Consider the following 26,041-nt stretch of genomic DNA (forward strand, 5'->3'; position numbering starts at 1 on the left):
AGCATCCTTTGGAGAACAGCTGCTGTGCTCTTAAGAGACAGGAAGCAAACGCAACCATTGGTGCACCAGCAATGAATAAGAAGAGCTGCTTCAGCAAGATTATTTCAAAGGAACAGTAACTATGGTACTTCTCAGGAGCACCTATGAAAATGAAAATCAAAGCTGTCCCTGATTCTCTGATTGAAGCTGGCTAATCTGAATAAATTATATGAGTTAAGAACTACGAATGAAAGACAAGATACGTTTTTATAAAACAGGATAAAAATCTGTGAAAAAATGTTCATAATTAATAAATCTCTGCAAGATGTGCATTCTATATCCACTGGTGATTTATCATAAGGGTTTGTTTCTGAGGACTTTAAAACTTGTAAGAAATATTAAGTTTGGTGTGACAAGGATGTGCGCCGTATCCACTGCCCGTTTCATCCTGGGTGTGCCTTTACTGAGTAAGCAATGCTTAGGTAAGGTCTGAGTGATGGAGCTGCAGTAGTTCTATCAAGAACAGTAAGGGTCATTTGGGAAAGACGTTAAACTGACATAAAGTGTTTATTAATCACTATCTGAAACAGCATGTGAGGTCAGGAATTATAACCAATTTTAAACATTTTCGTCTAACTTTTCTCCCTTGTCACAAAAAAGAAAATAGGATATAGCAAGAAAGGAAAATAAGTACTCCAGACAAAAGGTGATAAAAACATCTGTAAATACTGATCCTTTTTAGAAGGCCATTCAGTGGTATTGTTCATCTTTGGAGCTTGCCTAATCAATATTTTTTGAAATAATAAATTCACTTTATAGTGGTTATAATATAGACAAAAATTAAGAGAGAGCTGGAACAGTTAATTAACTCTTTGAAAAAACAAACTTATCTTTTTACCTTACACAATACATAGCAAAATAAATTCCAGATGGGATTTTAAAAAACCTAAAAATAAAATCAAAAGGAGTAGAAGAAAAACAGGTAACTACTGTGGTATCAACATGGGAAAGGCTTTTACAAGCATAAAAGAACTCAAAGGAAATGATAAGTAGGCTTGGCTACATTAAAACTGAAAACTTCTGTTCATTAAAAAACATAAAAATAAAAGGCAAATGAAAAACTGCGAAAAACATCTGCAGGCATAAACCAAGGATTTTAAAGAGTTATTACAAACCAAGAAGGGGAAAAAAATGGAACATACAGACAAGGAACCTAACCAGGTTCACAAGGGAAAATTAAACCAGTAGATGTATGAAGAAATGTTAAATTTGAGTAGTAATCTAAAAAACACATAATGAAAAAGCATTTGACCATTAAATTGGAAATATTAAATTATTACAAAATTTATTTAGCACCTACTATGTCTCTGATCAAAACAGACAAAATCCCTGGCTTCATGGAAGACTCCACAGAAACTGACGGAAGAACTGATACTGAGACAGAAGCAGATGACTCAGCCTAAATATCCAACAAAGAGGCATTGCACTAAACAAAGATACCTGCATGACTGGAACAGTATTCAGCAGTTAAATTTTATTTTAAAGAATATTTGACAACATGGAAAAATAGTCATAATGTATCAGAAGAAAACACTAGTTGTATCAAATTTTATTTGCAATAGGACCCAAGGGATTCTCTAGGCACTAAAGGTAATGTGTACTTTAAATTTTTTTCTTATACTTTCTTATATTCTCTAAATTTTCCTTAATACATATCTTCATAAAAATAAAGTCATTAAGTGTGTTTGGGGTTTTTTGGGGTTTTTTTGCTGAGGAAGGTTCCCCCTGAGCTAACATCTGTGCCAATCTTCCTCTATTTTGTATGTGGGTTGCCGCCACAGCATGGCCACCCACTAGTGGTCTAGATACATACCTGGGAACTGACCCTAGGCCGCCGAAGCAGAGCACACTGAACTTAACCCCTAGGCCGTGGGGCTGGCCCTAAGTGTGTTTTTTTAACTATTAGCGTTTATTATCTGGAAGCTGAAAACAGATAAATCACCGATCACATTATAAACCCTGGAAGTACTTGAATACATAACAGAAAATTCAGCAATATATTTTCCAATACTGGCAGTACTCCCTGGCTGTCACTTTTAGTTCCTCAACTTCTTTCTTTCCTTTCAGTGTGTTAACTAATGATAAGTTTGTTATTTTTCTTACCTTTGAAAAGTCCTTTTATACCTCCCATCTTTTTTACCATCTGTGCAAACTTGGTATATTGTGTCAAAAGTTCTTGAACATCTCTTGTTGACACACCTGATCCTCTTGCTACTCTTTGGATTCTTCCTGGTTGCTTACTAAAAACCTTGGCACCATCGGTACTGTCAAGTTCTGTAAGCAAGGGTCAATTACTTTCACTTACATGCAATTAACATTCATTACCAAAGCAGTTATGTGCAAATATCTTACACACAGAAAAACAAATATAATGGTCAAAATACCACCAGAGTTAACAAATATTATCATCTGCCATGCTTCCATCTGATTTTTAAAAATTAAACATGGAATATATTCAAAAGAATATTTATAATAGTCATAAGCTATAAAAACAATAAAACAAATACACATGTATTCACCCTACAGTTTAAGTAAAACAGAACATTCTGAAAACCACGTCCACCTTTTATATAACTCATATCCAACTGCTCCTCAGAACATATACCAAAGGTATAAGGTATATTTCCAAAAAGAACCAAAGTGCTCACCTTAGCTCTAAATAACTATTAACCTTTAAATCACAAATGCAGGCATATAAGCAAGCAGAAGTAGGTAGGTTCTATCTATAATCAAAAGAGTAATTGTTATATTTCCTATAATCAAATAATTACTACTAGTATTTTAATCCTTTCTGTAACATAAAGAATGAGTTAATTCCCTCCAGAGTTTTGATAACTCTTAGAACATGAGGTGCCTTTCTTCCGGCCTTAGTTGCATACAATCTCAGGGATGGGATGGACTATAGTCAAAATTTCTATTATGTCTGCATTCTCTCTACAACATCTCCCAATAAGTGGTCATCTAGTCTCAATCTTAATACCCCCAGGAGAGACGATCCACTATCTAAAACACGGTAATCTATGCCATTCTATTATTCCTGTAATTATGGAAAATCTTTTCACATATTAAAATGAACTATGTTTGCATGGCACTTCTTCCTGTTTGCTTAGATGTCTCCTTGCCAAGCACAAAGAATAAGGCTTTCAAATATTTGAGAGCCACCGTGCCTCCTAGCAATTTTCTCTAGAATTGGACAAATATCCAATTCTTTTGACTGTTCCTCTTATAACATGGTTTAGAACCCCATCTGTTATCCTGAGTTCCTAAATACATCTTCTCCTTTGTCTATACCCTCTAAGCATATTGTCCAGAAGTGACCTGAAATCCAGGTGAAGTTTGATTACCAATGAAAAACAAAGAAAGATCAAATTATCTCACAATAAACTTGAGTTCATTAAAACCTCTAAATCCATTTCATAAATGAAGCTTTTAAGTCATATCTTCACTATAAAATATTTAGGAAATATGTATCGTATTCCTTCCAAGAGCTCAAAAGGAGTGAAAGAAAGAAGATAAGCTAGTATCAGCACATCATGGTAAGCAATATGAAGGAATTACGCAAACAGCAGAGGGAGACACAATTTAGAGAAGAAGGCAAGTCAGGACAGACTCCATGCTAGCAGTTTCTCCTTCGCTGAGTAGTCCTGAAGGACAAGTTTGAGTTATGTAAAGAAGAGAAAGGAGCAAGGGACACTCCAGGAAGCACAACACAGATTCCTAGAATAAATGAAAATAGTTTTGTGTAGAAGGAACCAAGCATGGGTAAGAGCTGAGAGATTTAAGAGGTTGCAAAAGTAGGTAAGGATAAGATTATAACAGAACTTGTGTGCCAGGCTTAGGAGTCTGGAATTCACCATGATGACAATAAAGAACCACTGAAAGATTCTGACCCCAGAATTATTTGTTTAGAAAAACCATTCTTGTGGCAGTGAGGAAGACAGACTGAAAAGAGGAGTGCAAAAAAAAGGGGAACGTTAGGAGGCTACTGTAGCAATCCAGGTAAGAAATGAGGAGTGTATGAACTAATGCAGGGGATACAGGGACGAAGAGAAGAGGGAAGATAGGAGAAATATTTAGGAAGTAGAAATCACTAAATCTGAGGTGATGTTAAGGCTTCTACATTCCACTTGAAGTGGCAAAATACTGATATGAGTAGACTGTGGTAAGTTAAATATGTATATGTATGTATATTGTAACACCTAGAGCAACCACTAAGACAACTATTCAAAGTGATATAGTCAAAAACACTATAGGTACATTAAAATAGAATACCAAATAATGTTCAAGTAATCCACAAGAAAATAGAAAAGAAAAAACAGAAGAACAAAAATCAGAGGGAATAAACAGAACAAATAATAAAATGGCAGAACTAAATCCTAATATATCAATAATATATCAGATAAAAGAGATCGCCAGAATGTGATCTCTTTAAATTAAAAGAAAAGAACATAACCCAATTACATGCTGTTGACACAAAACTCACTTCAAATATAACGATACAGGCAGCTTAAAAGAAAAGGATGGAAAAAGACATACAATGCAAACAACTAATTAAAAGAAAGCTGAAGTGGCTGTATTAGTATCAGACAAAGGAGGACATTATGTACCTCATGATAAAAGGGTCAATTCACCAAGAAGACATAATAATCCTAAATGTGTCTGCACCTAACAAAAGAGCTTCAAAATAAATGAAGCAAAACTGACACAACCAAAAGGAGAAAAGTGAGGCCCTTCAATTCCTCTATCTGCATAATCCACAGAACCATGAGACAGAATATCAGCATGGGTAGAAATCTAAGTTGACTCCACTTTCTAGTTTGGGTGACTGAGAGATGGAAGTGTCGCGCACTAAGGAGAAGCACTCCATTTTGGATCTGATGTGCCTTGGAAAACTTTCAAACATGTAAACAGAGATGTCTGTCCACCATTTAGTGAGCACCTAGAGAGGAGGGGATCCAGAGTGCAGACTCTGGAGCCTGAAAGCCTGAGTCGGAGGCCCAGGCTCTTCCCAGTCTACCTAGTGACCTTGGGCAAATTAGGCGACTTCCCTGCATCTCAGTTTCCTAATCTGTAAAAACCAGATGATAATAGACTTTGATCCCAGAATTGTCCCCTAAGACTTGTTGTGATGATTAATATATGTAAAGTGCTCAGGACAGTGCCTAGGACAGAGTAAATACTCTAGATATGGCTGCAATTATTAATTCTACATGCAAAACTTTTTGCAGTGTTGAAGATACAGAGATAAGAAAGACACAATCTTACTTGGGTTACTATGAAAGCCTAGTTCTGAGGAAAGAGGTAGTGACTGCAAAAAATAACGAGTTAAGTAGAAAAAGCACAGATGTAGATGAATTATTTAAAGAAAATGAGCAGAATGATAAGAAGCACTGGATGAGGACAGAACCCTGTAGTTATATTCATTTAAGAGGTGGGCTGAGAAAGAGACTGAGTTAACAAGAAAGGTAAAGATGAAAGACCAAGAAAAAAAGGTGATTACCAACATCCAATACTGTGAAGAAAAAGACTGCAAAGCACCCCCTGGAGAAGACCAGGAGAAGGCTACCGGAGATCTTTGTATGATCTATCTTGGAGTGGTGGTGGGGACAGAAGTCAGATTTCAGTAGTTTGAGAAGGATACAAACTGTTCCTTTAAGAAGCTTGACTGAAAAGAGAGTAAAAGTATGCGGGAAAAGTAAAGCCCAGAAAATGCAAACTTAAAAATGTTTATATGCTGATGGGAAAAAAAGTCAGAAGGTAAGGAGAGACTGGAGATATAGGAAAGGATTTTATTTGTGGAGAGAGGTCCTTGAAAAAGCTTGAAGAACGGTTTGTGGCTGTCCTAACCTTATAGGTAAGTCAGCCAAAGGTTGAGGGAATTCTATGCTAAAAGCCTGTATTTCTTTGTGAATGAGGTCAGAGGTCAAGTGGTAAAGCAGAAGACCTAAAAAAGGGTAATAAATGTTTGGCATACAGGGGCTGGGTAAAGGGTGCTAAAAGACTGGGAGAGAGAGAAAGAGGGCATGAGACTAGAAATGCTAATGGACTGAGGACCAGATGAAAGACCTGGAAACACAGGAGGGAGTGACAACACAGGATTACAGAGACAGAGCAGTGTACTTCTGTAAGACTGAAACCTTGAGAGTGTCAGAGCACAATAAGTTTGTAAACACTGCTTAAACTATCCCGCTTTGAGAGATTCCCAACTCAGGTTAGCATATTAGAGTTCTGAGGAGACTTAGAATAAATAAGCTTATTAGTTTTTTTAACCTAGCATTCCCCCAAATTTATTTGACTACAGAACTCCCCTTTCAAGTTATTTCTATCAACATCATGAGGAACCAGTGTTCTTTCCATGGAATTCATTTAAAGCAGCACTGTTCTAGACATTTCTCTCAAAGATAAAGTCAATCCAATAATCATAACCCTTTGAGTAAGAGCTTTCAAGCAGCTACAGATCTCCCTAACAATAATCTTTCAGTCTAAATTATTCCCCATCTTGTCCACAAGAACACCACAAAACTCTTAACTTGCTGATATTCAAAACATTGTACTCCAAGTGAAGTAATGTTCCACCTTACCTTGATCGTTCATACTATCCATTATCGTCATTAATTTCTTTAACCTTGCCATTGACTCCTGTTCATTTCCTTTGCTCATGAAATCTGTTCCAAAACCAGGGATCATCCCCTAAAACAGATATATTTAAATATAAAATCAAAAACTAGTTTAAGATTTTTTAATTGTTCAGAATGCTGACATTTAACTACTAGTTTTAATAATGACACTAAGTTTTTAAAACCTATTTTTACCCATACAGCAAAAATAATTAAAGCTAGTGTATCTATTCTTAGATATTTTAATGAAAAACAAAAGAAGATAGATAGAAAAAAACCTTGTAGGACAACTAACCAAGATCTGACTGAAGGGGCCCATTTTCATGATATTTTGAAATTGTTCATACATGTCTCGCAACGTAAACTGACCTGAAATACAATACAAATGATTCAGAAATATTAGAGAATGTACATTTCCATTCAATAAAACTAAACTTTTCCTTAATCACGGGTTCACCTTGAAGCACACTTACCAAATAGCCAATGAATAAATATTCACTGAGCAGTTATTATGTGCAAGATCACAGGATGAATGCAATGGAGAATACAGAGATACACAGATCTTATCCTAGAGAGGCTTACCTTCTATCAAAGAGAATGGACACAAACACACAAGAAATCTGAAAACACAGCAGACAAACTATACCCACTAGGATGACTAAAATTAAAAAGCCTGACAACACCAAAAGTTAAAAAGTATGTGGTGCAAGCAGAACTCTCACATATTGCTGGTGAGAATGTACAATGGCAAAAACTCTGTAGAAGGTTATCTGGAGTTTCTAAAACAGCTTAGCTGTCCATGAACTGGAAAATTGACAGACTGTGGATGAACTACTACTCAGCAGTAAAAGAACGAGCTACAGGTAAGTACAACTACATGGGGGAATGTCAAAGACACTACGCTGAGCCAACAAAACCAGGTGGGGCAAAAAGGACATACTCTAGGATTCCTCTAATATGAAGTATTTACTGAGAAGGAGAATAAGCAAACTTCCTAAAGTAATGGAAATGTTGTGTTTCCTGATGGAGTGTGGGTTATTGTGCATTTGTCAAAACTGATGGAATGACAGCCTTAGGATCCCAGTATTTCATTATATGTAAATTAACTTCAATTAAAAAAAACAACAGAGAAGGAATAAGACAAAGGAGGAGGAGTATTTTCTATTTATGTCCTAAAAAAGATATAAATGGAAAAGGTATTTGGGTTTAGGCATTCTGAATTTGAAGTGGCAGTAAAATATTTTAAAAGAAATGTTATAGCTGGCAGCTAGAAATACAGAATTAAACGGGTAGAGAAGGTGAAGGTTGAAATATATCTTTGGCCGTTTTTCAGAGTGGCAATAGAAGCAATGATAATATAGGAAATCCACTATCATGAAACCCAAGTGAAGAGTTTGAAAATAGAAAAGGCAGATAATACTGTTAAATACTGGAAACCAAGAATAAAGAGAACGTCACCACATTTGGAAATTAGGAGGCCCTTGGCGACCTCAGAAAAGAGTAGAATGTTAGGAGCAGAAGCAAAATGCAGAGACATAAGAAGACACCTAGGAGTCAGAAAGCAGACTGACTAGGAATATATTACCCATTAGTGTGGTAGTGGAAGCAGTGGTAGGGCTAATCGAGATAGAGGAAGGCAGAAGGAATAAGCAGCAAGGCAGGACAGATTCATTCATTCAGCAAATATTTACTAAGGACCTGCTAAATGCCAGAAACTGTGCAAGATAGATGAACATAAAAGATGAAAAACACAGCTATGAAACCTACCTTCACTTTCAAGCAGGAAAGACAGGTATCAAATAATTACCATACTACAACAATAATACCATAAAACAACAATTATAGGGTGCAACGGAAACATATGGAAGCAGAGGGTTGTAACCTAGTCTAGGGATCAGGTAAAAATGTCCCTGAAGGAGGACATTTAAGAAAGGACCTAAGTATGAGTCGGAGTTAGCCAGTTTGGCCGGTGGAGAGTAGGGCAGAAGCAGGAAGAAGAGAGGATACCTGTCTAACAGGCAGAGGGATTAGCAAGGGCAAAGGCCTAGAGGTGAAAGGCAGCCATGTACATTTGAGAAATTGAGAGAAAGGCAGCATGACCGGCACAGGGAATGCTGAGAACAGTGTCAAAACGGGACACAAAAGATAAGGGCTAAATGGTAGAGTCATTTAAAAACATTCTAGGGGCAATGGGAAGCCACTGAAAGATTTTAAGACAGGCAGTAAGGGGAACAGATTTGCATTTCTGCAAGAGCCTTTTGGCTAAAGTATAAAAACTAGATCCAAGGAGAAGGGTCCAAGAAACTGGAAGATCTGTTAAAAGACAGAATAAACAATCTAGGCAAGAGAGGAACTTGCATCGTTGCAGGGGATGGAATGGAGATATTTAGGAGGCAGAATCACTAGGGCTAATTGACTGATGGGAAAGGGGTGAGCAGAGTGAGGAGGAGATAAAAGTCAATGACAACACCCAAGTTTCTGACTCTGGCAACCAGACAAATGATCCTAACATTCACTGATGATGACAATGGGTGGGAGGTTGGGATGGGAAGATAAGGATCTGTTGAAGTGTCTATGGAACATCCAAGAATGGTCTAGTAAACATATAGATATCAGCTTGAAGCTCCAGAGAAAGAGGATGGCCTAGAATGATCCCTGAAAAACACCAACACTTAAGACAGAGGTAAAGGCATAGTACCTGACAAGATGAGTGAGAAGGAGCAAAGACACAGGACAGTATGTGGGCAAGGAAATTAAGAGCAAGACCATTGTGAGAAAAAGAGAAATGGTCAATAATAATATATGTTGAACGCTTCTGATGTGGACATTTTACATTTATCAGCTAATTTAATCTTCACACTCTATGAGTAAGATACTCAGTATTATCTACTTTTTACAGATGAAGAAATTGGGGTTAAGTAATTTGAAAAAGTTATACAGATAAAAATAGATCAGATACAAATTCAGGTATGTTAGGTTTAAGAACCTGAGGTCTTAATCACAACGATATACTTCTCTATAAGAGTGTGGTGTGAAGAAAATTGTGTGTGTGAGAGTGTGTGTGTGTGAGTGTGAGTGTGTGTGTGTGTGTACTTGGTCTCATTCTTTTAAATTTTTTTTATATATTTTATTACATATATACATAATTTATAAGTAAACACAGATCATAAGAAAACATTCTAATTTACTTTTAACCTGTTTTACTTCAAGGAACCCAATGTAAGTCTCAATTTTAACCTTAAGGCAATTCGATTACAAGAAAGAAAATAAAAACACTCAATTCTATAATTGCTCAGCTGTCTGAGATTTAAAACGATGTGCATATAAATCATCTAAAAGGATAAACATCTGGGGACTGGCCCTGCAGCGTAGCGGTTAAGTTTGTCACGATGCACTTGGGCAGCCCAGGTTGGCAGGTTCAGATCCGGAGCACGGATCTACACTACTTGTCAGCCATGCTGTGGCAGCAACCCACATATAAAGTGGGGGGGACTGGCACAGATGTTAGCTCAGGGATAATCTTTCTCATCAAAAAATAAATAAAATAAAATAAACATCTGAAGAATTGACTTTAATAGCAGTTTATCATTTAAAACAAATAGTAACTTTATCAAAAAGAAATCAAGGGAAGACATCTAAGATCACGTGCTTTTCGCCACTCATATACCATGTTTCAACTTCTCTATAAGTGCTTCATTGTCATCCAACTTCAGCTCATTGACTTTATCTATCAGTCCTTCAATGTCACCCATACCTATAAGACCCAAAAAAGAAAAATTAACAACTAATGGTATACTCTGCTTTACATTATACAAAATACATACATATATAATAACCTAGGAGAGAGGCGGGTCAGGTACTCCTACTACAGGTGAGAAACCAAAGCTAGGGAGGTTAAGTGACAAAGCAGCTACTCCAGCCCAGCGTTAAACTCCAAATTCCATGCTAACTAATAACACTTGGAGATTGCAAAAGTTTTACTGCCATTACCACTGCTATCAGTACTATCACACATTTTTGCATCGCACTCTAAAACTTTTCCAAATAACTTTCCATCTAATGGCCATTTTACCACTCTAACCACAGGAAGCAGATAACCATCATCCTTATTTTAAGTGAGGAAGATAAATCTTAGAAGCAAATGATTTTCCTGAACTAATGAGTCAGAGGGCAGGATTAAAAGCCTAATCTAAAGATCCATGCTATTTCTTGGAGGTTTTCTACATCTTCATCACTGTACGTACCAAGAAGTTTGCTGATGAAAGGCTGTGTTTTAAAAGGCTCAAAGTCATCTATATGTTCCCCAGTACCAATGAAAATAATTGGACTTTTTGTGGCAGCAACTCTACAAAAAAAAAACAAAACATAAAATAACCTCAAAAAGGAAAACAAATTTCTAGCAGATTTAAAAACTAAACAGATAAAGGTACATAGTTCAAGCTTCTTTCCACTAGTTAAAACAGAAGTGTATCAGAGAGACTCCAAAATTCTGTTTCCATTTCAACTTCTTTTATAGACCATATTAGGTCCACTATTGGAATTATGTTTTAAATGATCAATAAGAAAGCCAAAAAGACACAAACACACACACACACCCATATAAGACCAAGACACAGGACAAAAGCACCACGATACTTACGCACTGAGGGCACCACCTCCTTTCGCATGGCCATCAAGTTTTGTCACTATTACTGAAGCTACATCTACTTTATCTTTAAAAGCCTTAGCTTGAGCTTCACAAGCTTGCCCAATGGAGGCATCCATCACATAAACAATGTTATCAGGTTGCTAGAAAATTTAAATAGAAAAGACAGATGTTTTTCCAATCTTAAGCAAATTTCATCATTACAAGCTATAGAAAAACATTTATTATAAGTAATTATTCATTCAACCAATAAATATTTATCGAAGGAGTACTATGTAGTAGGCAGCATTTAGGTCCTGAGACAAAGAGAGGAATAAGAAAATCCTTAGTCGTCGTAGGACTTACAGAGGAGACAGATACCAAATAGGCAAATAAATATTTCAGGTGAACAATAATTAAAATGAATAGAAGAGTGTCAGGTTTGAGGTCTGGGAGACTTCTTTAGGTAGGGCAGTCAGGGAAGGGCTCTCTGTAGGTAAATTTGAGCTGAGGTCTGAATAAAGAGGAAAAAGTTATGCAAAGATCAGGAGGAATATTCTAGACAAGGGGAATAGCAGAAATAAATCAGAGAAAAATAAAAAGTAGAAGAGTATGCACTGAAACCAACATGAATAACATAAGGTGAGGCTATTTCCCTTAGCTCTGCTAAACTAGGTCAAAATAACGGCATAGCTAGAAAGAAACTTACTAGCATTAACCACTAACCAAAGAAGTACTGCCAACACCCCAATGGCAAAACACGGGTTCATAATATTTGCTACAGATTACCTATAAACCGCTTCTTCTCCTCAAGTTATCTCCATCACAATTTTTTTTTTTTAGCTTAAAACAACAGAAATTTATTTTTGCATAGTCTGGAGGCCGGCAGTCCAAAACTCAAGGTGTTGGTTCCTTCTGGAGGCTCTGAGGGAGAATCTGCTTCATGCCTCTCTCCTAGCTTCTGGTGATTGCCAGTAATCCTTGGCATTCCTTAGCTTGCATCACACGTTTTTTTTTTTTAAGATTGGCACTTGAGCTAACATCTGTTAGCAATCTTCTTTTTTTTTCTCTTTTTTTCTTCTTCTTCTCCCCAAAGCCCCCCCAGTACACAGTTGTTTATTCTAGCTGTAGGTCCTTCTGGTTGTGCTATGTGGGACGCCACTTCAACAGAGCTTGATGAGCAGTGCCATGTCTGTGCCCAGGATCTGAACCTGTGGAACCCTGAGCCACCGAAGTGGAGTGCATGAGCCCAACCACTCAGTCATGGCACCGGCCCCCAGCTTCCATCAAAATTTTCAAGAGACACTAAATGACGATTAGTTTTTTAAAATGCCTCATTTTAAAAATCTTTCAAAATTCATCTAAAGTAAATGTTTCTAATTTAATTTAAATTATTATTATTTTTTTTTTTTTGAGGAAGATTAGCCCCGAGCTAACTACTGCCAGTCCTCCTCTTTTTTCTGAGCCCTGAGCTAACATCCGTGCCCATCTTCCTCTACTTTACATGTGGGACGCCTACCACAGCATGGCATGCCAAGAGGTGCCATGTCTGCACCCGGGATCTGAACGGGCGAACCCCGGGCCACCAAGAAGCGGAATGTGCGAACTTAACCGCTGCACCACCAGGCCGGCCCCTAATTTAAATAATTTACAGAAAGGAAATTCAACAGATATTAAAGGTTAATTCTTAACTTTTTAATTTTTTCTTATACATGCTAAAATGATGATCAAGTGAGAAAGCAAATTTTTTTTTTAAGATTGGCCCTGAGCCAACATCTGTCGCCGATCTTCTTTTTTCTTTTCCTTCTTCTCCCCAAAACTCCCTAGCACATAGTTGTATATCCTAGTTGTAGGTCCTTCTAGTTCTGCTATGTGGAACACCACCTCGGCATGGCTTGATGAGCGGTGCCAGGTCTATGCCCAGGATCTGAACCATCAAAACCCTGGGCTGCCGAAGCAGAGTGTGTGAACTTAACTGCTCAGCCATGGGGCCAGCTCCAGGAAATTTTTTTTTATATTTACTCATGAAAATTTCATATTTAATGTAGAGAAGATTAAGTTCTTATCATACAGATATAGGTGCCCAAAAGAGAATTAAATTACTTGGAAACTGTCTTACAGGCAAAAAAATAATTTATATGGATCAAAAACTCAATCAGGGCCTATAATTAAATAAACCAAAGTCCTTCTAATGTGGTTAAATCGAAAGCTACTTACTATAGCATTAGCAACTTGAAGCATTTCTTCAAATAGAGAGTCTTCTTGTTTATGGCGGCCACTTGTATCAACAATAATAATTTCAAAATTTTCATTTTTGAATTTCTCCACTCCTTCCGAGGCAATGATAACAGGATCCATTTCTGTATAGCTATTTAACAACAACAAATGATTTAACGACAACCACAACAGCAAAACTTCCAAATAGTAATAATTTGGAAACTGTTAAGTGTACCTTCAACCTAGTCTGAAAAAGTCATAATGATCACACTTCCAATTTAGAAGAATAAAATCTAATAAGTGTTAAAGATAGCAACCCACTTCTAAGAGCAGCATGAAGCTGTACCCAGTTTTCTAATTACAAAATCCTGTGTGATTCCACTGAATGTCTTTCGGAATGAGTTGTTTCTCTCAAGTTTTTTTTTACATTTTCTCTAGTAATTGAACTTGTGTTACACAGTGTTTCACACACGCTTTTCCATTTAACACCCTTTTGTACGCATTTTATAAAACCATTAAATATTCTTGTAAAACATGACCTTTAGGCTATATAGCATTCCATCAGATAGCTATGCTATCACTTATTAAATAAATGCCCCATTGTTGGCCATTTAAGGTTTTTCCAATTTCTTGGTATTAAAAATATAGCCAATATGAATAGTACACAATATTGTTTCTTTGAAATTGTTATGACATACTCCTATAAGTTGAATTTGGATCAAATGCTCTGATCAGTTAGGCTTTTGATCTTTAAAAGGAAAATGTCCTCAATAAAAGTTTAATTTCATTTCTATTTCACTACATTTTCACAATTCTCAAAAATCTTTTCAACTTGAAAATCAAGAAACGAGATTGCATTTTAAATTGTTTTCTTTTGATTAGTGGCAACTCTTTATACAGATCAATACTGTCAAACAAAAAGCAAATAATGTTAAAAAAAAGTTTCCCCTAAATTAACAACAATAACAAAAATCAGGTAGGAATACACTTAATAAGAATATGTGTGAGATTTAAACGAAGAAAATTACTCTATTTAAGGAAAAATTTTTTAACAAAAAAGACACAGGTTTCTTAACAAAACTAGACAAATACAGTAAAGATGACAGTTCTCCCCTAAATTAACTGGTTTCAGTGTAGTTCAAATCAAAATCCTAGGGACGTTTTTCTTTTTGGAACTTAACACAGAATTCTAAAATTTATCCAGGACAATAAGCAGGTGAGAATAGGCAAGAAAATGTTGAAAAAGAAGACAGAGATTAGCATTACCAGATATTTTTAAATATGATAAAGATACAGTTAAAATAAAACTTGTAAACGTGCAAAGAAATATGAATGAAGATGTTCATAAGAAGGCGACTGATTAATTATATACATGCATACAATGGAATACAACGACACCATAGAAAGAATTACCTTAAACAGTAAACTGTCTATTCCAGAACTATTAAGAGCCCATCCTTTTAGTAAACGTTATAATAAAGTATAACATATATATAGAAAAGATGCACAAATTGTAAATTTTCACAAAGCAAATACATCCAGATCAAGAAACAACATAACCAGCACCTCACTCCCTCCTAAGGTAATCACTATCTTAAGATCCCATTTTTAACCAACTCAACAGTGGTATATTTACATACCATAAATGCACTATTTTCAGTGTTCATTTTGATGAGTTTTGACAAATTTACACAACCCATATAACCACTACCACAGCAATCAAAGTGCAAAGTACTGTGAGGTTCCATTTCAATTTAAAATAATCTATTTCTCTCTCTATATATGTGTGTGTTCCTTTGTACAGATATTGAAAAAAGCACATGTTAAAAACTGGTAACTGGGAAGTGAACTGTTAGTGCTTTCACTTCTTTAATTCAAAATTTTTAATTAAAATAGTGTTTAAAAAAAAAAAAGAACAAATGATAATAAAACAAATAGTCCTGTATCTACCGCTCAAAAAATAACTGCTAATACATAAATTTAACTCTGGAGCTACAGTTCAAGTTCCTCCCCAGCCCCGTTCCCTTCCCCTTCATCCCTCCGAGGAAACAGTGATCTAATACTTCACTCCACACGCACAGTATGTTTTCTAAGGGTACATGAGCAAAGGAGAGCGAATTTAATAAATGCTATTGAGAATACTGGAGACAAATTAATGCTCTGGCTTTGGTTGATGGTTTAGTAATTATCACCTAAATTATACCATTTGCAAATTGTCACCCCTAAAGACGTTAACTATTATCCTTTGATTTTAAAATCTATATCAGAAACAGTTCTTATTCTAAAAATAAAATTCCTAGTATTATTCTTTGATCTACCTGTTAGAATTTATCAAAAAAAAAAAAACAAAGAAACAAATTTTAAATAAAGAACATACCATAGCCAAAGTTCACGAGCTTTTTTGGCCAAAGAGTAGATGGTAATGACTAACAAAATGATAACATTCATTTAACTACCCCAAATTTTAGCTTCTGTAAACTTTCTTCCTGAGGGTATTACAGACTATTTACATTAATAATTTTAAGAAAAATGCTCTTCCCTCAAATAAGTCCAAATAAGTCCTTCTAAATTCAATCTAGACTCGATTCTTTTAATTACTCATTCTAACATACACAAACCACCTAACTGAACAGCAATGTCTCAAATGAAGGATAGCAACGATCAGGAGCTCTCCCTGAGATAACTACAGATTAGAAGCCATTTTAGGGTAATCAAACACAAACGTTTTTAAATGACGTAGTACTGACGAAACAGACAGTATGGAAAATAACCAGTGTGGGGTTAACTGAGGAATGCTTCAGATGGGTGTTAAAAGAAACAACAGGAATAGAGAAGCAGGAGGTGGGAAAGCATGTGAGGCAGGATGATAAGTACAGGCAGAATAATAAACTAAACAATGTCCACTCCAATCTACCAGGCTGCATCAGAGGAGTCATGTTATAATAATAAAAGATAACAATTTATTAACTATGCCCCCACTTTGTTCCAGAAAGCATTTAAGCTTATAAGTATATATTAAAATGCAAACAGAGAGCATAAAACAAAAAGTCAGACAGACAAGATGAGGCACAGTAGTATCAAAGTTAAAAACAGAAACTCACCTTCCATAGAATGGAATTCTTGCTTTGGTAGCATTCTGTTTTAGTTGGTCAAAAGCCCCTACGAGATAATGAGTTAATGAGTCCTCGAACTTGAAAATAAAAACTACAGAAAACCATTTTCAAATTTCAACACCTTACCAGCTCTGAATGTGTCTGCACATATCAAACACGTCTTCCAACCTTTCCTCTGGTAATAATATGCCAACTGGGAAAGGAAGATTAAAAAATATAGTATCAATAAATACAAATTATTATATATATATTTTTCTGTTTACCCTTTTTATTTACTTACGGAGTAAAGGTAAACTGCTCATATTCTCCTGAAAGTGCTATTAAATTTTTGAATACAACAAATTTCCTAAAGAGTTTAAACTCTAACTGCCATATAGTCACAATCAAAGGATATAAAATGATCAAGCAACAAATGACCAGAGTAAAACATGTTAACTACTTTTGATGTTAATTAAGCAAAAACAAACAATCACATAATCTGGTAACAAAGTTGAGGCACTCAATTCTGGAGGAAAGGATGGTCTAATGAATTAAAAATTAGCATAAGGACATGCAAAATGAAGATCTATATTATGCTGAGTGGGACACTGTAAAAAGGGAGTCTTAAGCCAGAGGAGATAAGGTCAATTTTCCATGTTCTCTTCTCCAAAAATCATATCCTCACCTCCTTAAAGGACAGAAACAGTCTTTTTGGTAAAAGAAATACCATAGTTATATAGAATTCTACCAATCTTAGAAAAAGCAATCACAAGAGAGACTATGGAACTCTTCTTATCCTACAAAAAGCTATTGCAAAAACACGATACATCAAGTAACACAAAGTTGTAAAGCAAGATTCCACAAAGCTTGGCCTTAACATAAAACTTGATTTATATAAACATCTTCTCTACGACTTTGTTTTTAAACTAAGCATAGTTTACCTTTGAACATGTTGTTGTTTTACCACTCCCTTGCAATCCAACAAACATGATCACGTTCTGTTTTCCTTTAGTGGGTGTCCATGCTTTAACTCCAGGGTCCACAAGCTACATCCCAAAAATAAAATCAAAATAACATCAGGTTAACATGCTTACATTCAAAATCTCTCTTTTAAATTGTAAAAATAATTTAAGGATGTTTTGGTATAAAAGACAACCATAATCCTACCAGTCTAATTCAACTCTATTTTCCTTTGTATGCACATAGTGAAATTTCAGAATTTAAAATAATGCATTGCAAAGTCACAAGCAAATCTATACTCTAAAACCAATTCAGAGTAAAAATCGCAAAACATTTTCTAGAACAAGCTGGGCTGTGAAGAAAATGTGAGACCAAGTTTGAGCCAAAGAAGCAATCCACATAAGCACTGCAGAAATATAAAAATATATGTAGAAACCACATATGAACTTTTAAATTTCTAGTAATGACATTGAAAAAATGAAAAACAAGCAATATTAATTCTTTATTTAACCTGATATATCCAAAATATTATCATTCAACATGTAATTTACATTGAAAAATTAATGAGATTTTTATATTCCCTTTTCTCATGCTAGGTCTTCAAATTTGGACTAGATTTCATATATTTCATACTTAAAGTACATCTCAATTGGGACTAGCCACATTACAGGTGCTCAATAACCACACGTGGCTAGAGGCTACCATACTGGGACAGCATATAGCTTCATGTTCAATTTGACAAATGTTTATGTATGAGCAAAATTACAAATTACACGTGAAAGACTTTCCAGGTCAAATGTCAAATTCTCCAATGTTAAGATATACTGTTCTATAAAGTTATCATATGTAGAGGGCTAGTAAAGATAATCACTAATTTTATAATGACAGTCAGTGGAAAATTAAGGTTCATATACGGACAGTCCCCAAACTAACAAGCATGAGGCCTTTTTAAAGTTCATTTAAAAAATAATTCATTTGTGAGTCAGTTGTTTGGAGCTTGAAACATGTATCTCCATAAGATAATAAAGCCAGAACAGTAGTTTAAGTCCTAGACCTGAGGCTGGCAAACTACATGTAAATAAAGTTGTAATGGACCACAGCCACACCCATTCATTTACTGCTTCGGTGCTACAACAGCAGAGCTGAGTACACGCATGTGTCACTAAAGATGGGGATACGTTCTAAGAAATACATTGTTAGGCGACTTCATCATTGTGCGAACATCAGAGTGCACTTACACAAACCTAGATGGTATAGCCTACTACACACCCAGGCTTTATGGTACACAGCCTATTGCTCCTAGGCTACAAACCTGTGCAGCATGTTACTGTATTGAATACTGCAGACAACGGTAACACAATGGTATTTGTGATCTAAACATAAAAAAAGGTACAGTAAAGGTATGCTATAAAAGATACAAAATGGTACACTTGTATAGGGCACTCACCATGAATGGAGCCTGCAGGACTGGAACTTGCTCTGGGTGAGTCAGTGAGTGAGTGGTGAGGGAATGTGAAGGCCTGGGGCATTTCTGTATACTACTGTAGACTTGATAAACACTACACATTTAGGCTACACTAAATTGATAAAAAATATTTTCTTTCTTTGATAAATTAACTTTAGCTTATTGTAACGTTTTTTACTTTATAAACTTTAATTAAAAAAATTTTTTTGACTCTTTTGTAATAATACTTAGCTTAAAACACATTGTACAGGGGTCAGCCTGGTGGTGCAGTAGTTAAGTTCGCACATTCTGCTTTGGCAGCCGGGGGTTCACAGGTTCAGATCCCAGGTGCAGACCTATGAACCACCTGTCAAGCCATGCTGTGGCACGCGTCCCACATATAAAGTAGAGGAAGATGGGCACGGATGTTAGCTCAGGGCCAGTCTTCCTCAGCAAAAAGAGGAGAATTGGCGGCAGATGTTAGCTCAGGGCTAATCTTCCTAAAAAAAAAAAAAAAAAACAAAAAACCCACATTGTACAGTTTCTTTATATCTTTATTCTATAACTTTATTTTATTTTTTTACTTTTTAAATTTTTCTGTTAAAAACTAAGACACGAACACACACATTAGACTAGGCCTACACAGGGTCAGGATCACCAATATCACTATCTTCCACTTCCACTTCCACATCCTGTCCCACTGTAAGGTCGTCAGGGGCAGTACACTCATGCAGCCATCATCTCCTATGATAACAATGCCTTCTTCTGGGATACCTCCCGCAGGACCTGCCTGAGGCTCTTTGTGAGGAGATGTCACTCTTTTCAGAAATACACCCATAGTGGTTTCTTGGTTTGTTTGTTCTCTTCATCATAGATTTGCCTATAAGCAGATAATACACCACGAACATTCCTCTGCATTAATGAAAACCTTTTGGTGTTGAGGTTCATGTTTTCAAACTTTTTAGGGAGCTTGCGGAAGTCTGCAAAAGCTTCTGCTAAATTCTTCCCTGTGCATTTTCTTGAGGGTTCTCCTTTTTCTTCTCCCACAGTTTCCTTTTCTCTTGCCTCTTCTTTGGCTCTGCATTCCTGTTCCAGTTCCAACGACTCCTCATGAGTCAGTTCCTCAGGAACCACCTCTGGGAACTCCTCAGCATCGTCCTCATCATACCCAGGTTAGAGCTGCTCGCCATCGCAACCACGGCCTTGCTGATGTTTGCAGCCTCCTCATCCTCGGCAAATCCACTGAAGTCATGGATGAACCTCTCGAGTGTCTTCTTCCAGATGCCATTCATCCACTCCTTGGTGACAGCACCCCAAGCCCAAGGAAGTTTCTTGATGCAGTCATAGATATTGTAATCCTTCTCGAATTGCATCAGTGTCTCCTCAGTTGCAGCAATAGCCTGGGCAAAGGTCCTCCTCAGGTAGTATGCCTTGAAAGATGCTATAACTCCTTGATTCATTGGTTGGATCAAAGAGGTGGTGTTTGGAGGGAGAAACATCACTCTGATACTGGGATGTAGATCACCAATAAAAGAAGGATGTCCGGGAGCATTATCAACAAGCAAAATCTTGAAAGGTATGTTATTCTCCAAACAGCACTTCTCCACTTCATTGGCAGAGCGATTCAGGAGGGCATCTTGGAAAAGGAGCTGGGTCACCCATGACTTCTTATTGCTCCTGTAGCACACTGGCAGTGTGTGCTTATTGACATGCTTGAAGGCCCTGGGGTTCTCACTGTGCCATATGAGCAGGTTTCAATTTGTAGCCTGCAACATTGCCCCCAAGCAAGACTGTTACTTTGTCCTTAAAAGCCTTGAAATCTGGCCTCCTAATGGATGAAAGTCCTTTCAGGCATCCATTTCCAGAATAGGGAGGTTTCATCCATATTGAATATTTGCTTTGGCAAATATTTTTCCTCCACAATCAGCTTATCTAGAGTTTCCAAAAATTCCTCAGCTGCCTTCACATCGACACAAATTCACTTTCACATTATGTAATGAATAACAATTTGTGAAACGTTTCAACCATCCAGAGCTAGCAGTAAATTCAACATCATAGTTGGGTCCAGCCTCTTCTTTCAACATCTCAAGCACTTTGCGTTGGCCGTGATCATCATAGGGCCCAGTGGGATATACTTCTGTGTCTGGTCTTCAATCCAGTTCATTAGAAATTTCTTCATGTCTGGGGCCAGCCCGATGGCACAGCAGTTAAGTTCACACATTCCACTTCAGCGGCCCAGGGTTCGACAGTTCAGATCCCGGGTGTGGACATGGCATCGCTTGGCAAGCCATGCTGCAGCAGGTGTCCCACATATAAAGTGGAGGAAGATGAGCACAGATGTTAGCTCAGGGCCAGTCTTCCCGAGCAAAAAGAGGAGGATTGGCAGCAGATGTTAGATCAGGGCTAATCTTTCTCAAAAAAAAAAATTTCCTCATGTCTGATATAGGCCCTTCTCAAATTTTTGTGTTGCTGCCTTCAATGAAGCAGATCCTTTAACAGCTCCTACCACTTTGTTCTTGTTCTTCAGCGTAGTAGCTATGGTGGAATGGGACACGCCTGACTGGTAAGCAATAACCATCACTGATTTTCCACCTTTGTAGTCCTTACTCACTTTTAATTTCATTTCTAGGTCAACCACTCAACGTAGCCTCTTATTGGCAACATTAGTAGTGGATTTTGTACACTGCGAGGCCAGGATTCAACAAAAAAAGATAAGATTAAATCAAGCACAAGAGAAAATGATGCAATCAAGACACCTGGTAAACATGAGATATATGAGGCTGCTGCCAGCATAACACAGCATGCTGCTTTACAGTAAACATTTTTTTATAAGTAGAAAGAGCATACTCTAAAATAACAATAAAAAGTATAGTATAGTTAATACATAAAAGTAACACAGTCGTTTATTATCAAGTATTACGTACTGTACATAATTCTCCGTGCTATACTTTTACACGACTGGCAGCACAGTAGGTTTGCTTATACCAGTATCATCACAAACACGTGAGTAATATGTTGCACTACAACGTTATGATTGCTATGACAGCACTAAGCAATAGGAATTTTTCAGCTCCAGCATAATCTTATATTTATACACCATGATATACGCAGTCCATTGTTGACAGAAACATTGTTATGTGGCACATGACTACAGTTGCAACAGAGACCAAATGGCCCACAAAGAATAAACTATCTACTCCTTAAGAAAACAATCTGCTAAGCCTATGCTAGAAAATACCATCAAGGTCACATAATCCATATTACACCTGAATTTTGAGGAAAGCCACATGGTAGAGAAGGAAGGAGAAAACACATTTTGTTATCTCTTTCCCAGGTATAGGTCTAGCCTTAAGCATACTTCTGAAACAGGCAAAATCTATGGAGCATAAATCCACGCCCCTTCCTTCTAGTTCTTTCAGAACACTGATGCCACTCCACATTCACCTTCATTCTCCATTATCTCACGGCAGAATCATTCCGCTGTCTATGAACCTACTATTTGGAACATATATGTTGTACTGAATAATTATTTTATAAATCTATCTTGTCTTCTTCCTGCACCCTAAAACAGCAGCACTGAACTTTTCAGTCACAGGACTCCTTTATAATCATGGTAGATTGTACAGGTTAGTTGCAATGTGAAATCTGAAACCATATAAACTTTCATACTCTGTTACATTAAAATCTGTTATTCTATCTTGCACTTTGAATGGATCTTACAGTGGTGAACGACTTTGTAATCCTTAGTCACTTAGAAAATACCGGTTTACTGAGTTATGCATATCTCCCATTGTTAACACACTTCACTATACAACATCAAAAAACTGCATTTATTAATATGAACACTGATCTCATCAGAAAAGTAAGTATTTGGACACTATCAAACTTATGGTGGAAAAACAAGTTTCTAGTTTTCACTTGAAATCTCGAATTTTATCACTGGCCACAATATTGTTAGCTATTTGCCTTAAAGTGACAGGCTCATTTTATTTACTTTGGAGACAATGCCAAATACTCAAATCTGAATAACCACAGATTATCTGTCTGTTGTTCGTTCATGTAAAAAAGGTGTTCTATTAAAGAAGCAGCTAGCTCAGCTTGCAATCAAATAATCACATGTGCTTTTCCTCAAGACAACCATCAAATTTCAGTATGCAGCAAAAGAACTTCCTACATATTTCCCATTTCATCACATAAAATCTTACATAGACGTGTATACTTAAGGGTCAAGATTTAATTCAATTAATAATTTCTACTGTTCCATCAAGAACATTCATAAGTGAAACCACCATTTTTATTTATTTATTTTTTTACTGCAAGTGTGGTCATAAAGAGTACCATTTCTACTAGTATAGTTTGGCACCACTGCCTTGATTTATGCTAGAGAGTTTTACCCACCATTGCTTTTGCACTATCAGTGCAAATACCAACAGAGTGAAAAGGGCAAAAAAGGCAAATAATGTCTTAGTGTTATGATGAAAAGTTTTTTTTCCTTTTAAAGATTGGCACCTGAGCTAACATCTGTTGCCAATCTTTTTTTTTTCCCTTCTTCTTTTCCCCAAAGCCCCCCAGTACATAGTTGTACATTCTAGTTGTGAGTGCCTCTGTTGTGCTATGTGGGATGCCGCCTCAAAATGGCCTGATGGGCGGTGCCATGTCCGCACCCAGGATCCAAACTGGTGAAACCCCAGGCCACCAAAGCAGAGCGCGCAAACTTAACCGCTCGGCCATTGGGCTGGCCCCGAGAGTGGCCTATTTTTATTGTAGACTTTTCTGAATATAAAATTCTAAGCACAAGTACGAAGGCCAGTGCCATTCTTGGAAAGATGCCAAAGCCAAATTACAAAAGTAAAACTTCACTATAGATTAATGATGGAAGGGCGTCTTTAAGTTTATTCTCTTTTAGTCTCAAGTTTTACCTATTGAAGGTCCTACTTTTGTACAAAAAGTCACTCTTGGCAAGTGTTCTTTTCTACACTGTTCATTGTGTATAGAATTCCTTTTGAAAAGACCAAATATCTCAGCTCTTGCCTAGATTATGTGCAGTTTTGAATCAGTGAAGTTGTATTTTGCAATTAGTAAATACAGCCTATTGCCCTGTCTCACCTTAGAACTGATAATACTGCTGCTGTAATGAAAATTGTGGTGAAAATCTTAGAGCTTTAAAAAATACGTATGGTAGGGTATGGTCCAAGGGCAGGGGAAAAAAATGGAAGGAGCTAAAAAAAATTTTTTTTAGAGCAGCAGATGTCTGCTAATGGTCTCCTAGTATTTTGCTGTATATCACATGAATAGTTTCATTTACTCCTTTGGTTCTAGCAGAGCTCATTGGTACTTTGAAAAAGTTTAGTGTCTCAGATTTTGTCATTTCAGTTTAGTCCTGTAGACTAATTGATAAAAAAAAGAAATTCAGACCTAAAAGAGGTCAGAGAATTTATCCAGTCGTACTTCTCAGTTTGCAGTTGAGAAAAGTGAGACCGCTAGTTAGCTGCAGACCCAGCTCTGATCTCCAAAGTCCTTATGTAGGACTCCTCACGTTATTTCCAGATTGCTTTTCATCTAGCATGTGAGGTCAACACAGGATGAGTGAAAATTTTTATTTTTAGGGGTTGGCATCCATAGGCAATTCTGGAGCATCAAGTGCTTCGTTAAGCATTTATTGAGTATTTGCTTTATTCCAGGCCGTGTGCCAAATGCTGTGATTACAGAATGAATAAGACTGGTCTTTCTATCAGGAGCTTATGGTCTAGAGCAGTGGTATACAAAGTAAGGTCAAAATTGCTTTCATACGGGGCTGGCCCCATGGCCAAGTGGTCAAGTTCGTGTGCTCCGCTTTGGCATTCCAGGGTTTTGCTGGTTCGGATCCCAGGCGCAGACATGGCACTGCCCCATCAGGCCATGCTGAGGCGGCATCCCATATGCCACAACTAGAAGGACTCACAACTAAAATATACAACTGTGGGGGATTTGAAGAGAAAAAGCAGAAAAAACAAAAAGAAGATTGGCAAGAGTTGTTAGCTCAGGTGCCAATCTTTAAAAAAAAACAAAGCCACCTTAGAAGAGTTAATAATCTTTCAATTTTTATTTTTAATACGGAATTATTACAAATAGAATTAATACAAAAATATCAATCCTTCAATTAATATTTTTAATATAGAATATTCACCAGATGAATATTCTATAAAAACATAAAAAAGTATTCTGAAACAGTATTCTTATTTGCAGTGCTGACGTATTTTTGCCCATTGAATCCACAGAGAATCACAGCATAATCTTGATATACGCTTACCTTCACAAGTTCTTTAAACACAGCATGCTGAATCATCTTTCTTTTGTTAAGACCAGATGCCATCTCTTCAAGATCAATAGCAGACCTTCACGATGATGGTATTTAGGGGTAGGAGGGAGAAAAGCTAGTTAAGACACACTAAAAAAGAAGTTTCTGCTCCAAAGAATGTAAGAATATTCAATCATTCATATTAATAGTCTTCTAATTAACATTCATATAATTACTACAGATTCATAAGTCTATACCACAAAGAATTTACCATGAAACATTAGATGCAAAACTTTGGTTAGTTTTTTAAGGCTTTTTTTTTTTCAAGTCTAAACATTAATTTGTCCCCATATCATTGCAAAGTATTAACTATATGTACTTTTCTTGCAGCATAAATACCTTACACATCTTTACGCCTAGCAGAAAATAGGACTACTTTCTCTAGTTCTAAATGCTTAAATGCTAGTAGTTCTACATTTGTTAGCCAGTCTAACAATACAAAAGAAGGGATGGCCTGAGCATGACAAGGGCTATGATTCAAGGAGTTAAGTGAGATGCCTGTGTTATTCTCTGTGCCCTGCCCCAGCCAGTGCCTCTCCCGATGAACACAATAACTGAGACCACACACATTATTCCCTCATTCAAATATGGACAGAAAAACCAAAAGGGGAACAAAAAAGAATAGAATTCTCCAAAAATGAAAGAGGCTGATTAATGTCATCATAAGCCCGAAGAGGACAAAATGGCACCACTTTTCTATGAAGAATCTGA

The 26,041-nt window shown here is 36.6% G+C and overlaps 1 protein-coding gene across 3 annotated transcripts in view; it reads right to left on the reverse strand.

Moving 5' to 3' along the window:
* Positions 1–26,041, reverse strand: part of SRP54 (signal recognition particle 54) — a 41,572-nt gene that overhangs the window by 2,118 nt on the left and 13,413 nt on the right. For all 3 annotated transcript variants that reach the window (XM_046652905.1, XM_046652903.1, XM_046652904.1), the window contains 11 exons: positions 25,283–25,367; positions 17,531–17,635; positions 16,737–16,803; positions 16,599–16,656; positions 13,498–13,648; positions 11,296–11,444; positions 10,901–11,001; positions 10,324–10,410; positions 6,952–7,025; positions 6,621–6,729; positions 2,143–2,313 (listed from right to left, as the gene is read on the reverse strand). In XM_046652905.1, coding sequence (XP_046508861.1) covers positions 2,143–2,313; positions 6,621–6,729; positions 6,952–7,025; positions 10,324–10,410; positions 10,901–11,001; positions 11,296–11,444; positions 13,498–13,648; positions 16,599–16,656; positions 16,737–16,803; positions 17,531–17,635; positions 25,283–25,367 — 1,157 coding nt within the window. The remainder of the gene's footprint in view (positions 1–2,142; positions 2,314–6,620; positions 6,730–6,951; positions 7,026–10,323; positions 10,411–10,900; positions 11,002–11,295; positions 11,445–13,497; positions 13,649–16,598; positions 16,657–16,736; positions 16,804–17,530; positions 17,636–25,282; positions 25,368–26,041) is intronic.

The sequence above is a fragment of the Equus quagga genome, chromosome 2 (assembly GCF_021613505.1).
Source record: "Equus quagga isolate Etosha38 chromosome 2, UCLA_HA_Equagga_1.0, whole genome shotgun sequence".
Classification (NCBI taxonomy): Eukaryota; Metazoa; Chordata; class Mammalia; order Perissodactyla; family Equidae; genus Equus; species Equus quagga.